We start from the raw sequence: 17,860 nt of genomic DNA, 5'->3' as shown, positions 1-17,860 counted from the left end.
TTGGGGGGGGGGGGTTGTGCTATCATGGCCTCTGAAACTGTGATAGGTAGTGAGGAGTGAAATCAACAATTTACGCCCTTAGAAAGCCTGAAGGTGGCGAATGGTTTTGGGGTCCTGTACGCTGCTAAACTGACAAAAAGTCTCACACATGTGGTATCTCTGTACTGTTTATGCACATTGTAGTCCTGACTTTGTCAAAATAGCCTCAACCTATACTCCACCTGTGGGAGAACACCTCTCTAACACGTGTTACCCCATTTACAAACTGATAAGAGGCATGGAGGAGCTCAGCTATGAGAAAAGATTAGAGGATAATTGATAAGCTGCAATATAATACATTTCTGGTTTCAGGTTTAATACGGCTTTAACCACTTCTGGACCAGAAGGTTTTACCCCCTTAATGACCAGGCCGTTTTTGGCAATTTGGCGCTGCGTGACGTTACCTGGTAATTGCGCATTAATGCAATGCTGTACCCAATCGAAATTGATGTCCTTTTTTTCCCACAACTAGAGCTTTCTTTGGGTGGTTGGGTGGCATTTGATCACCTCTGCAGATTTTATTTTTGCGATATAAATGAAAAAAGACCGAAAATTTTGAGAAAAAATTACATTTTATACTTTTCCTTAAAAAAATATCCAATAAACTCAAATGTTGTCATACATTTAGGCCAAAATGTATTTAGCTACATGTCTTTAATAAAAAAAAAAATCTCAATAAGCATATATTTATGGGTTTGCACAAAAGGTATAGCATCTACAAACTATGGTGTATAGACTTTTTGGCAGTCTAGCCGCGTACAGGACCCCGAAAACCAATCACCACCTTCAGGCTTTTTAAGGGTGTTGATTCCATCCCTCACTATCTATCACAGTTTCGGAGGCCATGAAATGCCAAGATAGCATAAACCCCCCCCCCCCCAAATGACCCCTTTTTGGAAAGTAGACCTCCTAAGCTATTTGCTGAGAGGCATGGCAAGTCCATGCAATATTTTATATTTTGCCAAATGTTTTGGGAACATGACCACTTTTTTTTTTTTACACAAAGTCGTCACTTAAATGATATATTGCTCAAACATGCCATGGCTATATGTGAAATGGCACCCCAAATACGTTCTGCTGCTTCTCCTGAGTACGGAGATACCACATGTGTGAGACTTTTTGGCAGTCTAGCTGCGTACAGGACCCCGAAAACCAATCATTTTCTTTTTCTTTTCCTTTTCCTTTCTTCATTTTCCAAAACAAATGAGAGCTGCAAAATACTCACCATGCCTCTTAGCAAATACCTTGGGGTGTCTACTTTCCAAAAAGGGGTAATTTGGGGGGGGGGGGGGTTGTGCTATCATGGCCTCTGAAACTGTGATAGGTAGTGAGGAGTGAAATCAACAATTTACGCCCTTAGAAAGCCTGAAGGTGGCGAATGGTTTTGGGGTCCTGTACGCTGCTAAACTGACAAAAAGTCTCACACATGTGGTATCTCTGTACTGTTTATGCACATTGTAGTCCAGACTTTGTCAAAATAGCCTCAACCTATTCTCCACCTGTGGGAGAACACCTCTCTAACACGTGTTACCCCATTTACAAACTGATAAGAGGCATGGAGGAGCTCAGCTATGAGAAAAGATTAGAGGAACTGAATTTATTCTTTCTTGAGAAGAGGAGATTAGGGGGGATATAATCAACATGTATAAATACATAAGGGGTCCATATAGTGAACTTGGTGTTGAGTTATTCACTTTAAGGTCAACACAGAGGACAAGGGGGCACTCTTAACGTCTAGAGGAAAACAGATTTCTTCTCCAAATACGGAAAGGTTTCTTCACCGTAAGAGCTGTGAAATTGTGGAATAGACTCCCTACAGAGGTGGTTCTGGATAGCTCACTAGATTGATTTTAAAAAGGCCTGGATTCGTTCCTGGGTGTACATAATATAAATGGGTAATAATATTAATAGGTAAAGTTGATCCAGGGAATATCCGTTTGCCTCTTGGGGGATCAGGAAGGAATTATTTCCCCTGCTGGAGCAAATTGGATCATGCTTTGTTGGGTTTTTTTCACCTTCCTCTGGATCAACTGCGGGTATAGGATTGTGTATATGGGATTGTATGGTTGGGTTTTCAATACTGTTTTTTTTTTTTTATTGGTTGAGTCAGATGGACTTATGTCTTTTTTCGACCTGACTAACTATGTAACTATGCATAGGGAATAGAAAAACTACTGTATGTTTTGGCTCCGCATATACCTCTTGCATATATACCTTCATCCTGTAATTTTACAGTTTACTAATATAAACTTTTGTTTGTGATTTCAGAACACCATGGATTGCAGCTGCTTAAAGTTTAACCCAAGGCCTGGAAAGGTAAATGCTGAACCAATGATAGAGTGGTGTAATAATACTAATATTAAAAAAAAACAGTATATAGGTAAACAGTTGGTCATATTCTCATAGTCCCAAATCATAATATTTGGGATACATGACTCTAAAGAGATAAAATGGTGTATGACTTTATCTTAAATGGCAACTTGCAGATTTAAACCAAAATATGGCATGCAAGTTCATTTCCTCCAAAGCACTGAGATGCTCAACTCAGTTATTTTTCATGTCCATGTATTTTGCCTACATTGGAAGATGCAGCACACTCAATGATCCTATAGTGTCAGAGACATTTGTGTGTGTGTTTGTACTTCAGCCCAATCTTACAAAGCAGATCACAATACAATAAGCCCCTGTTCACACCAATGTGACTTGTCATGCAATTTGACAGATCAAAGTTACATAACAAGCCTATTTACTGACGCACCCGATTTCTGGCTTTGGACTCCTTATATATCGGTGCTACTATGACTGGCAAAGATCCTGGATTATCTTTGGCGATTTCATGTGCAGCTTGCATTGACATCTGTGCATGAAGTCGCACAGATGTCAGCAAAGCACACATAAAATCACACTGGCTGGCAGCTCTGAAATTATTATTATTATACAGGATTTATATAGCGCCAACAGTTTGCGCAGCGCTTTACAATGTGAGGGAAGACAATACAGTTACAATACAATTCAAAACAGGAGGAACTAGAGGGCCCTGCTCGTAAGAGCTTACAATCTAGAAGGGAAATCGCGCTGAAGTAGCATGATTTCAAAGCTGTATTCAGTTTGAACCAGGGCTAAAGTTCAGTTTGACAAGGCCAGTAACTAATACTGCAAGTGCACAATTTGGCATCAAGTTTACATGTTTGGACTACAAACCTCAAAATCTTTGCCCCCACCATATTTTAATTTACCTAATCTGACTTATTGATTTTTCAGTGAGGATTTCCTTTTTATCTCATTTAAAAGCTATTTGTTTCAATACCGCCACACTGCATACTAATAGGACCCTTTCAGTGTCAGGGGCGCCAGAAGTTCATTACAGAACAGCAACCTAATTAACTTGTTCTGCTAAACACTCGTCATCAACAAATTACTCTGCAAAACAAGGCAAGCTCGTCTGTAGGTTCAAGGAGTTGCCTTTGTAATCTTTACACAACATGGCAAATTAACATTTTATTAGCAAACTACAAAGGAGCTGTTCTAATATGCCCCTGGCTGGTAATAAATAATCCTAATTGATTCCAGGCTGATTTATCTATTTCCAGAACATGAGCTAGAGGCTGTGGTTGGGTATTATTAATATGTCTGGAAGAATTTAATGACAATATTAGTGAAACCAGGGTCTTTGTTAAATGGGTAAAATCCCATGACGGGCTCTGATTTAGGGGAATTATTTTGGCAAATATGGTTCAGCATTGAACTAGGGATGCAAGGGAATGAACTGTAGGAACTGCTACCATATGCATAAAGCTGGATACACACTATACAACTTTTGTGGTTATATTCCCTTTAGATTTACCTTCAACTATGTAGTGCAAGAGCCTGCCTGACTGCATACAAATTAAAAGTGTTTCGATTTGATCTCCTGTTATATGGTTTTGGTAAATCGAAGGCTCCATTCACACCTGGGCGTTTTTGAGTGTTTTTCAGCTCCAAAAACGCTAAAAAAAAACGTTCCAAAACGCCCAACAAGTAAAACCCCATTCATTTAAATGGCCCCTGTTCACATCTGAACGTTTTGCAAAACGCCTGTAGCTGAAAAAAGTACATGAGTTTCTTTTTGGGCTGATTACCAGCGTTTTTGATAGATGTCAATGCCTGCTTCCAAAAACGCCTGAAAAAAACGCCTGAAAATCGCGGTAAAATCGCGGTAAAAAAACGCGGCCCATTAAACTGCTATAGGGTTTGGCTTCCCCAGCAGCTAAAACCTTGTAGATCCAGATATCCTCATCTCCAGAAAGCCCTGGGTGAATTGCTTGCACAGCCTTGAATCAGAGACTGCAAAATCCAGAACTAGTGTTCCCTGGTTTAAGCATTGCCTCCTCTAGTTCTCAAAGAACAAGCTTTTACAACAGGCAAGACAAGGCTGTAGTTTCATCAAGGAGCATTGAGAAAATATTTCTAAAGCTGGTTTGTCTTTTGTAGCATCACAATAAACAGATTTCTGCTTGTCACTGAACAAAGCAAGAGATGTCTTAATGTCAGTGATGTTTTTAGTTATTTTTTACTTTTGCCGTTATGGTGGAAAACATGTAATTTCCACATAGCAAATAAATTGCTCTCTGGTTATGCGATGCCTTATAGTGTGGTAAAAGATGGCTCTATATTGAGGTTATTATAAGTCATCAACTAGACTTCTTTCTTGTGGCATGCCCAATAATGCTTCTGTTGTAATCCAGATTAATATAAAATGCTGCACTAATTTATTGTCTATGTGCTGTGGTATTAAGTCAGCTGCCAAATGTAGCACCATAGCCAGGAACTAAACTAAACCGCAAACCCTCTGCGCTTACCTGTAGCCAAGGTTCATGTGTAAAGGAGTACCTTAACCAGATGTTTTAGTAAGAGCAACAGTGAGGTGCAGAATGCAGTAACCCCTATTACAATATACTTTCCCCTCATGTTTATAATTCCAATGTGAGATTAAAGGGTCAGTCCATTCTGGGTCTGTGCACCTGCAGTGGCCATTATGAGTCCCCCCCCCCTATCCTGGTTATATTTCTTTATATTTCATATAATTAAAAATGCATTAGAAGGGGATGGGACATATTTTGAGGGGAACACCCAGAACTCGACAGGTCGACAGGAACAGAGTTAGGAATTGTGACGGGCACATCTCACTGCTGAAGTTTCAAAAACTATAGTGGCATAAAAAAGTATGTGAACTCCTTGGAATTAACTGTTTTTCCTGCACAACAATAGACAAACACAATGTGCTTAAGCTGATAACAAACAAACAATTCTAATTTATTGTGTCTTTATTAAACACACCCATTAAACATTCACAGTGCTGGAGGAAAAAGTTAGTGAATTTGTTCTGCCTCTCCAGTCTAAGCATTGAAAGTGTGATCTCTGTAACTTACAGTTGTGATGAGATAGCGATAACCCTCAATCCTAGCTGAATTAATAGACAGTGACTCGATCCAGACGACACCTTGAAGATCTTGTAAAGTTTGTTCCATAAACTGTGAGAATCTTACAACAATGAACATCGGATAGGTCAAAAGATCATAATGTGATCCACTCCATTAAACATGAGGCTGAGATGCATTACTGGGAAAAATGAACAAAGGGGTTGAGCTATCGATGCAGGATAAACTGAGCAAAGGGGAGGGGAGGAACCAGGGGCAGAAGAATACATATAACATTTGAAGGCATATCGCAAAGCATGTGAAACATGACAGAACTCATAGACTACAGAAGCTTATTGGAGTAAGTAGTGTGTACACCTGGAGTCCAATTAATAACATTTATTTGCATGTGTGGTTTAGAGCTACTTGATTGGTAAAAGGCATGCAAACTTTTCACGATTGCTGTTCATAAGAAGCATCAGCTGATGTGAACCATGCTTCGCAAAAAAAGGAGCCCTCTTGCACATGGCCATCATGATTTACTGATGTTTGTTTGGGAACTTGTGACGCCCATGTGCAAGGGGCCAAAAACTGTGTCTTAAGAGTAATGTTGAGTATAGGCGAGTAAAGATGTGCAAGCGTATAGATGAGTAAAATTCTTCTTCATTGCCAGTATTGTAATATACTCACTTCTACTCACGTAAACATTAAACAAGTAAACACACAAGTAAATTATTGCATTCAAATGTAAAATTTTCTATTTTTGTTTTACTGCTCTGTCCTCAACACTGTATTACTGATCTTTAGTCAGCTGTGTGCAATGTCCCATAGACAACAATGCATCTAATTTCAAATGAGTGAAAAATTCTGCATTTTTTACTCCCCTGTGCAACGGGCTTAAATATTCAGGAAGAATTATCAGCACTATGTATGCCACAAAATGGCATAGTTTACCAACATCAAAACATCATCCCAATGGTGAAGTATAGTGGAGGGAGCATCATGACATGGGCTTCCTTTGCTGCCCCAGAGCCTGGACCATTTGCCATCATCAAGGAAAATAAATCCCCAAGTTTGCCAAAATCTCCTACAGGGTAATGTCAGGGTGGCTGTCTGCCAGCTGAAGCTTGGTAGAAGTTGGGTGATGCAGCAGGATAAAAGTAAATCCACCACAGACTGGCTTCAGAAAATGAAAATGCGCCTTTTGGAGTTGCCCAGTCAGAACCTAGACCTTAACCCCATAGAGATTCTGTGGAATTGACCTCAAGAGAGCCATTCAAACCAGACATCCTTCAAATGTGTCTGAGCTGAAGCCGTTTTGTAAAGAGGAATGGTTGAAAAATTTCTCCTGAACGTTGTGCAGGTCTCATCCAGGGCTACCAAAAGTCACTGCTGCCAAATAAGGTTCAACCAGCAATTAACTCCAACGGTTCACCTATTTTTCCTCCAACACTGTAAATGTTTAACCACTTCATGGCCAAGACTATTTCTGACACATGTTGTTTACAAGTTAAAATCAGTATTTTTTGCTGGGAAAACATAAAGTATATTTTTAAAGACTCTGGAGAATAAAATGGTGGTTGTTGCAATATTTTTAAAACGCAATTTTTTGGGAAAAAATACATTTCACTGAATTTAAAAAAAACAGTAAAGTTGGCCCATTTTTTTATATATTGTGAAAGATGATGTCACGCCGAGTAAATAGTTATCTAAAATTGCGCACACTCTTGGAATGGCGGCAAATTGCGGTACTTAAAAATCTCCATAGGCGACGCTTTAAACATTTTTAACGGTTACCAGTTGAGAGTTACAGAGGTCTTTTTCAAGAAATATTGCTCTCACTCTGCCGATCTTGGCGATACCTCACATGTGTGATTTGAATACCGTTTTCATTTTCGGGCGTAACTTATGTATGCGTTTTTATTTTGCGCGAGCTCACGCAGACAGTTGTGCTTTAAAATCTATTTTTTTTTTCCATTTTATTTTATTTTTTATTTTTTACACTGTTCTTTAAAAAAAAAAAAAAATCTGATTACTTTTATTGCTGTCACAAGGAATGTAAACTTCCCTTGTGACAGTAATAGGCAGTGACAGGTATTCTTTATGGAGGGATCGGGGGTCTAAAAGATGAGATCCTACGTAGGATCTAATTTTTCTTTTCTTTGGCTTATTTTTATGTGACATGGTGAATGAGGGGTTCACCCTTCCTCTTCTCCACTTACTGTGAGCCCTGAAAAACATCCAAGTTTATCTATCTTAACCACTTGCCGACCGCTCACGTTGAACCTACTGCGGCAAAGTGGTTAGTTATCGTCCAGCGACGTAGACCTACATCGCTGGACTCCTCCCCTTGTGGGCGGCACGCGCGCGCCACCGGAGACTCGCTCCCGCTGTATTCATTCACAGCGGGAGTCGGGCCAGGGGAGGAGCGGCGGTTAAAGAGGAATTCGGGAGCTTATCTGTGAAGTCTGTTTGACCTGTATGCTGTACGGCATCATAGGTAAATAACATCTGGTGAGCGCCCATTTTATTTGTCCCATCTGGTGACGGGATCTGAACACTTTATTGACCATCTCCACCATTGCTGAATCAATACTTTTGGGATCTTATATGTTCTATATATATTAGTTTAGAAATCTAGACATAAACTTATATTCACTTAATGTGTTTCATAAACACTCTATGGGACTTTTTTCACTGTTATGTGATATGTTCATATGATTAATCACAATGTATTTTTTGTGAATGCTCATAGTTCACTAATTACATTTAACGCTGCACTTATTATTTATTTCTGTTTTTTACAACCTGTATTGTCAGTTGTTTTGTGCTAGCATCTCCTTGTTTGTCAGGTTAGCTCGATATTTACACTTTTCCTTTATATGAAAAATTTGAATTGTTTGTGTGTTATCAGCGTAAACACATTGTGTTTGTCTATTGTTGTGACTTAAGCCCCGTACACACGCGTCGATAATTGGCCGTGAATTTTCGGCCAACGTCCGATCGGCCGAGTTTCAGCTTGTTAGTATGATGCTTCCAACAACCGACTCTGACTTTTCAGCCGAAAAAAATCTGGTGTGCAGGCTATAAAATTTTTGTTGGCCGTCAACACAACGGCCGATTTTCCATCAGTCAGTACAGATTTCAGCAGACAAAAATCTGATGAGCAAGACTGGGCATGCTCAGAGAAGAAAAAACACACGGAAAGTAAACCAGCACATGACATCACTTCTGAAGTAGATTTTTGTTGGCCGAGAAAAAACACCACTCTGGACAAAAGTCGGACGATCGGTCGGCCGATAATCGTTGCGTGTGTACGAGGCATTAGATAAGGATCAGAACATATCTTATGGCAATTTACTGCAGAAAACCAGTTAATTCTGAGGGGTTCACATACTTTTTGGTGCCATTGTAATTTAGCCCACCAGGCTCTGTGTAATTGAAACGTTATTTGCAATGAACTGACAGTTTAAGAGCTGCAATGCATTCTAAGTCATGCATTGATCTGAAATGAGTAATGAATTCTAATCAGAATAAACCATCTTTGCGTCCCTGTGTTTCTGGTAGAATTCAAGAACCTGTTTCTCTAAAAAATGGAAGTCTATACTTCAGCTCCATGTACTAGAAGGGCATAGAGAGGTATTATGTTCTGACAGAAATTTATATACAGTGTACATCTGTTTAAGTAATACATAAAGACATTTTTTCATGTACACTAACTATATAGATCTTTGATGTTTCAAAGACACTTTAAACTTTGTATGCAGATGTCAACGTTGATTAAGTGCCTACAGACTGAGCCAAATAATGTTGTTATCTTAACTCAATGCAGGTGATCCTGTCAGATGTTGTACATCACGAGAACAAGATTGAACTAAAAGGAGACGCTCTTGATGCAACATCCTGGGTGTTCCCAAACGGTGTAAATATCCGTGTGATCAGAGGATGGTAAGGGAAAATAAGAAACACATTTGGAATTTCAACTAACTTGCTGCACATTATACTAAAGATGTGTAGCTTTTATATTCTTGTTATTGGTATTACATTTTTATTGCTTTCTTGGCAACTGTTAATACAAAAAAACAAGTATGATCAGTTGCATCTCATTTGGTTTTAGGTTACTCAATGTATTTGACTTTTTAAAACTGTTTTTCGCTGATGGACACAGCTCCATATCTTCTTGACCCTTGGGTTTATGCTGCACCCTACAGGAGTAGGACACTAGGTGGTAAAACGTTTGACTATGCCTATAGGGCAGTCCCAGGGGGTATACTCCCACTTCCTGCTATATGTCTTCACTTTTTTTTCTGCCTAGTCAGGAGTAAGGACCTAGCTCCTTGCTGGGATCTCTGGTCCTAGCGTTTTTTTCCTTTTTAATTGGAATTTTTTGCTTCTTTTATTATTTTCTCTATTTTGGGTGCAGGGAATTGTAAACATGGGGGATACAGCTGTATCCTCTAAAAAAATGTCCCGCCTACTGTGACAAAATGATCGCGAGTCAGTGGAGTTGCCCTAAACGCTATATGGCGGTGCCTAAGCGCTTTGATAGACAGTATCCCTTGAGGGGTCTCTGTTGAATAATTGGGCAGTTCCACCCGCCCTATTTCCGGTGGAGGAATCTCCAGTTTTTCAAAATCCTTTTGACAGGAGAGCCGATACTTTGGTCCGCCACATGTTTACTGTAGCCGGATCGGTCCTTAGGGTGGTGTTCACTGTAGCATTGGTGTCCCACGGTGTGGGCAAAGCTTTTGCACCAGGATCTGGATGGGGAACAGCGTCTCCCTGCCTTTGCGGAGCTGGCGGACCAGTTGGTCCAGGGGTTGCAGTTCGTCTGTGTTGTCTCTCTGGATGCGGCTCCCTTAGTCTCTAGGCTGTCTGTGACAGCAGTGGTCCTTTGGCACAGGATATGGCTGAAATGCTGGTCTATTCGTGAGATTCCTCTGTTTACATCATCCCAGAAGGTACTGGGTGGCTTTTTCTTTTCTGCATGTAGGGTGTCAGAACTGGCAGCTTTGTCTTGTCATTCACCTTACTTGGTGGTTCATGGAGATAAAGTGGTGCTTCGTCCCTGCCAGTCATTCCTTCCTAAGGTCGTCTCTGGTTTCCATTTAAATGAAGACATTGTGTTGCCTTACTTGTGCCCTAAGCCTAAGCACCCTAAGGAGATTACCTTGCATTGTTTGCATGAGGTTCGGGCAATCAGGGAGTACTTGACAGAGGCTGAGTCGTTCCGAAAATTGGATTTCCTGTTTGTCCTTGCGGATGGACTGTCGTCACGTCTGCTGCGACCATTTCCAGATGGATCAGGCAGATGGTGTTACAGGCCTATTCCATTAAGGGTAATGTTCCTCCTGTTAGGGCACATTCTTCAAGTGCCCTTAGTGCCTCTTGGGCCTTCCATCATCAGGCGTCAGTGGTGCAGGTTGCAAGGCGGCCACCTGGTTGTCCATGCACGCATTCACAAAATTTTATATGGTGGATGTGTTGGCATCTGCAGATGCTGCCTTTGGCCGCAAGGTTTTGCAGGCCACTGTTGGCGAGGATTGATTCTCTTTGAGGGTGTAGTTTTTTTTTTTTTTTTTGTCAGATGATCTCCACTGTTTCTTGGTTGAGCTCCTGTTTTACCTGGTTTGCTATGTTTAGCCTTTGGGAAGTATGTTTATTGCTGTATTTTTCCCACCCCTCATGTTGACACTGCTTTGGGAGGTCCCAAGGGTCAAGAAGATATGGAGCTGTGTCTGTCAATGAACAAAAGAGAAAACTGAATTTTTGTCTTACCGTAAAATCCTTTTCTCTCATGTTCATTGACAGACAGAGCCTCCACCTCTCTATTGAGTTCGGTTATATGTTCTTCTGACACTGCTTGTTACAAAACTGAAGACCTATAGCAGGAAGTGGGAGAATACCCCCTGGGACTGCCCTATAGGCGTAGTCAAACTTTTTTCCGCTAGTGTCCTACTCCTGTAGAACACAGTGATTATAACTGCTGGTAATGATCGCATGCTAGAAATCTGACATGCTGGTTGTACCAAAATTATTGATGGATCGATTTGGGTACATTCAGCCTGCTCATAGATGGTTTGAATCTCGGCCGGTCCCCGTTGAACCAGCCAAGATTCAAACCATCTATGGCCGGTTTAGGGGGTTAGCACTTTAGCTTAGCAGCACTATAGTCGTTGGTTTGAATCCCAACAATGGCGCTACCTTTGCATGTTCTCCCTGTGCCTGCATGGTTTTCCACTAGGTGCTCTTCTTTCCTCCTGCACTCCAAAGACATGCTGGTAGGTTAATTGGCTCCTATCTAAATTGGCTGTAGAGTGTGTATGAATGCACAATATATGTGTCAATTGTATAAAAATAAATCAATTGACAATGCACCTTTACCTGGTTTCTTAGATCTTGACATCTATATTATGAGGTGTCCCACTATCTTTGTTGAGGTTGTAAAGTGGGACTCCAGACAAACAGGCAAACACATTATATGTTTATGTTTACTGTTTTACTTTCCAAAAGATTAGTAGTTTTGGCAGACAAACCCTTTACAGCAGCTGAATTGCTGAACCAAGAAGACAATTAATCAGGAACTCCAAGGGGTCTGTTTAAAAAAAAATAAAAAAAATTCTATGCATATGTCTCAAGAATTCAAACATTGATCTTGAATAATCCCTGTATTTTGCCTGATCTGTTTTTTTCCTATGATCATTAGCTCTATCTAGTGGCTATAACGCTGTATTTTACTGAAATACCCTAACCAAGAGAATACAGCATTATGGCCACTAGATGGAGTTGATGATCATAGGAAAAAAACATAATAGGCAAAATACAGGAATTACTTGTGATGTCTGCAAATGCTTGAGATATCCACACAGCATTTTTTTTTTATAAATAGATCCCAGAGTCTCACCTGTCTGCGGAAAATGTATGCAAATTACAAGATTGGCTGCATAGGAATGCGAATCCTTTGCAAGGTAAAACAGCTAACCTATACACTATATTGTCAAAAGTATTGGGACACCTGCCTTTATAGGTCCATGAACTTTAATGGCATCCCAGTCTTAGTCCGTAAGCTGTTTGATAGGCTGGGCCTCGATGAAGTTACTCCAGCACATATGCAAGGGAGTCACATTGCCGCGACACAGATCGGGGCTGTAAATGCTCATGCGCATGCACTGCTCATTGTACATGACAGCAGGAGGATGCATTTATGTCATAAATACCCTGCCTGTCAGCAAATGTTTGAAAAATTACATTTACTTCCATTTTAATGCAGGGCATTCAATAATGTAAAAAATGTTTAGGCTTTACAACCACATCGATTGAAGCTTATTTACCTGCTAAACAATTTGTATTTCTCTCCATCCATGAGATCCTGAGAACTACATAGCTCTACCACACAGCACAACACTGTCTGACATATACTGTGTGTTTGTAGGTATATATATATATATATATATATATATATGTATGTGTGTGTGTGTGTGTGTGTGTGTATATATATATATATATATATATATATTAGTGATGAGCCAAACACCCCCTGGTTCGGTTCGCACCAGAACATCGCGAACAGAGGGAAAGTTTGTTAGAACAAACGAACCCCATTGAAGTCTATGGGACTCGAACCTCGAAAATCAAACGGCCTCATTTTGAAGGCTTAAATGCAAGTTATTGCCCCAAAAAGTGTATTGGGGTCCGGGTCCTGATCTAGGGAACATGTAGCAATGAAAAAAAAGTTTTTAAAAACAATCGTTTTTAAAAGAGCACTGATTTACTGATTTTAATGAGGCTTAAATTGAAACTATAAAAATGAAAAATTCCTTCAAATAGCGTTCCTGGGGGGTCCCCTGAAGGCAGCTATACTAACATTTCTAAAGCAAAAAATGTCATATACAAATATACATACAAGTTTCAAATCACATGTACTTGTCATACGGGTGCATAAAAATTGGGCCTTGCTTGTTGATGGTCCCTGAACACCGTAACCCCTCGCAGTTACTCTTGCTGGGTGCAGGAACGGCCCTGATGCAAAAAAATCCATACAAATATGAAATCGCATGTACGTTTCATACAGGTGCCAAAAATTGGGCCTTTGGTGTTGCTGGTGCCTGTGCAGGGTGCAAGAATGGGACCTGCTGGTAAGAATTCCATACAAATATGAAATTGCATGTGCTATACAAGTGTCAAAAATTGGGCCTTTGCAGAAGGTGGTGCCTGAGCACCGTAACCAAGGCCTCGCAGTTACTCTTGCTGGGTGCAGGAACTGGACCTGCTGGTAAGAATTCCATGCAAATTTGAAATCGCATGTGCTATACAAGTGCCAAAAATTGGGCCTTTGCGGAAGGTGTTGACTGAACAACCTAACCAAGGCCTCACAGTTATTCTTGCTGGGTGCAGGAACGGGCCCTGCTGCTAAAAAATCCATACAAATATGAAATTGCATGTACTTGTCATACAGGTGACAAAAATTGGGCCTTTGGTGTTGCTGGTGCCTGAACACCATAACCAACCCCTCACAGTTACTCTTGCTGGGTGCAGGAATGGGACCTGCTGGTAAGAATTCCATGCAAATTTGAAATCGCATGTGCTATACAAGTGCCAAAAATTGGGCCTTTGCCGTTTGTGGTGCCTGAACACTGTAACCAAGGCCTCGCAGTTACTCTTGCACTATTTCGACTGTGACCACCACTTTTCACAGTGGACACAGAGGCTGCTTGCCCTCTTTTTGTGGCCTGTTAGAGTCGGCCTCTCCTTGTCGGCCTTTCGGACATGATATTGATTCAGATCAATATAGGGTAGACGCAACTGACCAATAGATACTTAATGACCTGATATGATGTAATTGATAGCCCTATAGATGGGCTGTGGTGGTTATAGATGTACGCAAGTGACCGATTATCAATACTCTCACTGATATCTGATGTAATCTATAATCCTATAGATGTATGATCTGTGATCCCTATAGAAAGATCCACAACTGAGCAAAGGTTACTGTGGCTGATTTCTGCAGTGATCTCTATTCCTACAGGTCTGAGACCCTTATAGAAAGATCCAAAACTGAGCAAAGGATACTGTGGCTGATATCAGCAGTGATCTCAATTCCTACAGGTCTGAGACCCCAATAGAAAGATCCAAAACCCGAGCAAATGATACTGTGGCTGATAGCAGTGACCTCTATTCCTACAGCTCTGAGACCCCTATAGAAAGATCCACAACTGGGCAAAGGTTACTGTGGCTGATTTCTGCAGTGATCTCTATTCCTACAGGTCTGAGACCCCTATAGCAAGATCCACAACTGAGCAAAGATTATTGTGGCCGATTTCTGCAGTGATCTCTATTCCTACAGGTCTGAAACCCTTATAGAAAGATCCAAAACTGAGCAAAGGATACTGTGGCTGATTTCTGCAGTGATCTCTATTCCTACAGGTCTGAGACCCCTTTAGAAAGATCCAAAACTGAGCAAAGGATACTGTGGCTGATATCAGCAGTGATCTCTATTCCTACACGTCTGAGACCCCTATAGCAAGATCCACAACTGAGCAAAGATTATTGTGGCCGATTTCTGCAGTGATCTCTATTCCTACAGGTCTGAGACCCCTATAGAAAGATCCAAAACTGAGCAAAGGTTACTGTGGCTGATTTCTGCAGTAATCTCTATTCCTACAGGTCTGAGACCCCTGTGTGTGTGTGTGTGTGTGTGTGTGTGTGTATATATATATATATATATATATATATATATATATATACTATATTGTCAAAAGTATTGGGACACCTGCTTCTACATACACATGCACTTTAATGGCATCCCAGTCTTAGTCTGTGGGGTTCAATATTGAGTTGGCCCACCCCTTGCAGCTATAACAGCTTCAACTCTTCTGGGAAGGCTGTCCACAAGGTTTAGGAGTGTGTCTATGGGAATGTTTGACCATTCTTCCAGAAGTGCATTTGTGAGGAGAGGCACTGATGTTTGACGAGGCCTGGCTTGCAGTCTTCACTCTAATTCATTCCAAAGGTGTTCTATCGGGTTGAGGTCAGGACTCAGTGCAGGCCAGTCTGGTTTCTCCACCCCAAACTCGCTCATCCATGTCTTTTATGGACCTTGCTTTGTGCACTGGTGTGCAGTCATGTTGGAACAGGAAGGGGCCATCCCAAAACTTTTCCCACAAAGTTGGGAGCATGAAAATGTCCACAATGTCTTGGTATGCTGACGCCTTAAGAGTTATCTTCACTGGAGCTAAGGGGCCAACCCAACCCCTGAAAAACAACCCCACACCATAATCCCCCCTCGACCAAATGATTTGGACCAGTGAAACTGCTGCTCCCTCTCCCTGTGCAGGGTGACTGGTCTTGTCTCCGCCCTCTCTTATAGTTTTCTGCACAGGCAGCCTGTAGTGGGCACCCCCCCCCCAGTTCTTTTTTTTTTATTTTTTTTATGTACAGGCTATGTACAGCACTGTGATGATGTCACTAATACTTATACATGATAACTGGTTTTCAAAAGGGATTTGGTGCACACACAGTGGATTTATATCCTTTGTAGCTATTGAGGAATATATTTAAATAGAAAATGTTGTGCCGGAGTTCAGATTTAAGTTTCAATAGTTCCTTTGCCATCGTCTTCCAAGCAGCCTTCTACCCTTTTTTCTTCATTAAAAACATACTTCATCCATGCTACGATAAAGTGGGCTGATTTTAGTATATTTTAAATTTATATTAGTGCAAATATCATTGCAGTAAACTAGAAAGTATTATGAGCAGCAGGATAATCCCGCGTTTCTATAGTAACAAGCGACTTCCGAAATGTGAACTTCAAAGACAAAATCTGCATTGTGCATATTGGATAATTAAGCTTTCTCCAACGGACCCAACTACCTGACAGAGCTGCCATCACCTGTGAAATATTTCACATTCCCCTTAGAGATGCTCTTTAGCTCCCTTATTAGTGCCGTTAAGCATTAGTATTTATGGCCTGGCTTTGGAGTGACCACTTCATCTTCTTCTAATATTGTCTGGAATGTGTTTAGTGCATGCAAGTAGTCTGCAGAATTTACGGCTATGCTTTCAAGAGGAAATTGCTTATTTTCTGTGTTGGCTATGTTTATAAAAGAGAGAAAAAGAACAGCATTGGAAGCACTAGGAAAAAATATGCATAAAGAGAGAGTGTGTCTGCTTTTGCAACATACAGACTTATAGCATAAAAATGTATGTTTCCTTCCAGTTATCTGATTGGCAGAATCCACAGAATATACAGGGGTTAAGGAGTACAAGGTGCACTTTGGTTGATTTACTAAAAGTGGAGAGTGCAAAATCTGGTGCAGCTGTGCATGGTAGCCAATCAGCACCTAACTTAATTTTGTTCAGTTAAGCTTTGATCAAAAAAAAAAAAAAAAAAAATAGAAACTGATTGGTTCCCTTACAGAGCTGCAACAGATTTTGCACTCTCCAGTTTTAGTAAATCAACCAAAGTGCACCTTGTACTCCTTAACCCCTGTATATTCTGTGGATTCTGCCAATCAGATAACTGTGCAGGTGCAATAATTACCAAAACCCAGCAGGATCCATCTGGTGCAGGTCTGACTCTAATAAGAGAATTCTGATTGGATGCTTTGAGTTATTGTGCTTAGTGCTTTGCATCTTGCACAGTTTTCCAAATGAGCCAATAACATCATATTCTTCTGAAAGTGATCATTTAACCACTTTACCCCCGGAGGATTTGGCTGCTCGATGACCAGGCCCTATTTTGCGATTGTGTGACTTTAACGGACAAATGCGCGGTCGTGCGACGCTGTACCCAAACGAAATTGACGTCCTTTTTTCCCACAAACAGAGCTTTCTTTTGGTGGTATTTGATCACCTGTGCGATTTTTATTTTTTTCGCTATAAACAAAAAAAGAGCAACAATTTTGAAAAAATAATATTTATCAAATTTTTTTGTATGAAATTCTCAAAAAAAATGTAAAAATCAAAATTTTTTAACATTTTAGACCAATTTGTTTTCTGCTACATATTTTTGGTAAAAAAAATTGCAATAAGCATATTTTGATTGGTTTGTGCAAAAGGTTTTGCATTTACTAACAATGGAAAAGATTTATGTCATTTTTATTGTTTTTTTTTTTATTTACTAGTAATGGCGGCGATCTGCGATTTTTTTTTTTTCAGGAATGCGACATGGACAGATCGGACCCCTAACTGACATTTTTGACACTTTTGGGGGTACCAGTGACATTACTACAGTAATCAGTGCTAAAAATATGCACTGATTACTGTACTTCCCCCCCCAAAAATTTGTATTTATATATTTATTTATTTTATTTATTTATATTTCATGAAATGTCTTCACTCAGATTTGTAAATTGAACATTTTTATATTCCTTGCTCTTTTGGTGTGTGTTCATTATGAATTCTTCTCCATATTTGAATATTATCAC

General features: G+C 40.3%; 1 protein-coding gene across 1 annotated transcript in view; it reads left to right on the top strand.

The window, feature by feature from the left end:
• Positions 1–17,860, top strand: part of CRYBG3 (crystallin beta-gamma domain containing 3) — a 297,693-nt gene that overhangs the window by 170,629 nt on the left and 109,204 nt on the right. The window contains exons 5-6 of the mRNA XM_082245519.1: positions 2,308–2,355; positions 9,268–9,383. Coding sequence (XP_082101645.1) covers positions 2,308–2,355; positions 9,268–9,383 — 164 coding nt within the window. The remainder of the gene's footprint in view (positions 1–2,307; positions 2,356–9,267; positions 9,384–17,860) is intronic.

The sequence above is a fragment of the Pelophylax lessonae genome (genome assembly GCF_965119305.1).
Source record: "Pelophylax lessonae genome assembly, chromosome: 2".
Taxonomy (NCBI): domain Eukaryota; kingdom Metazoa; phylum Chordata; class Amphibia; order Anura; family Ranidae; genus Pelophylax; species Pelophylax lessonae.
This window is presented reverse-complemented; position numbering and strand designations above follow the sequence as displayed.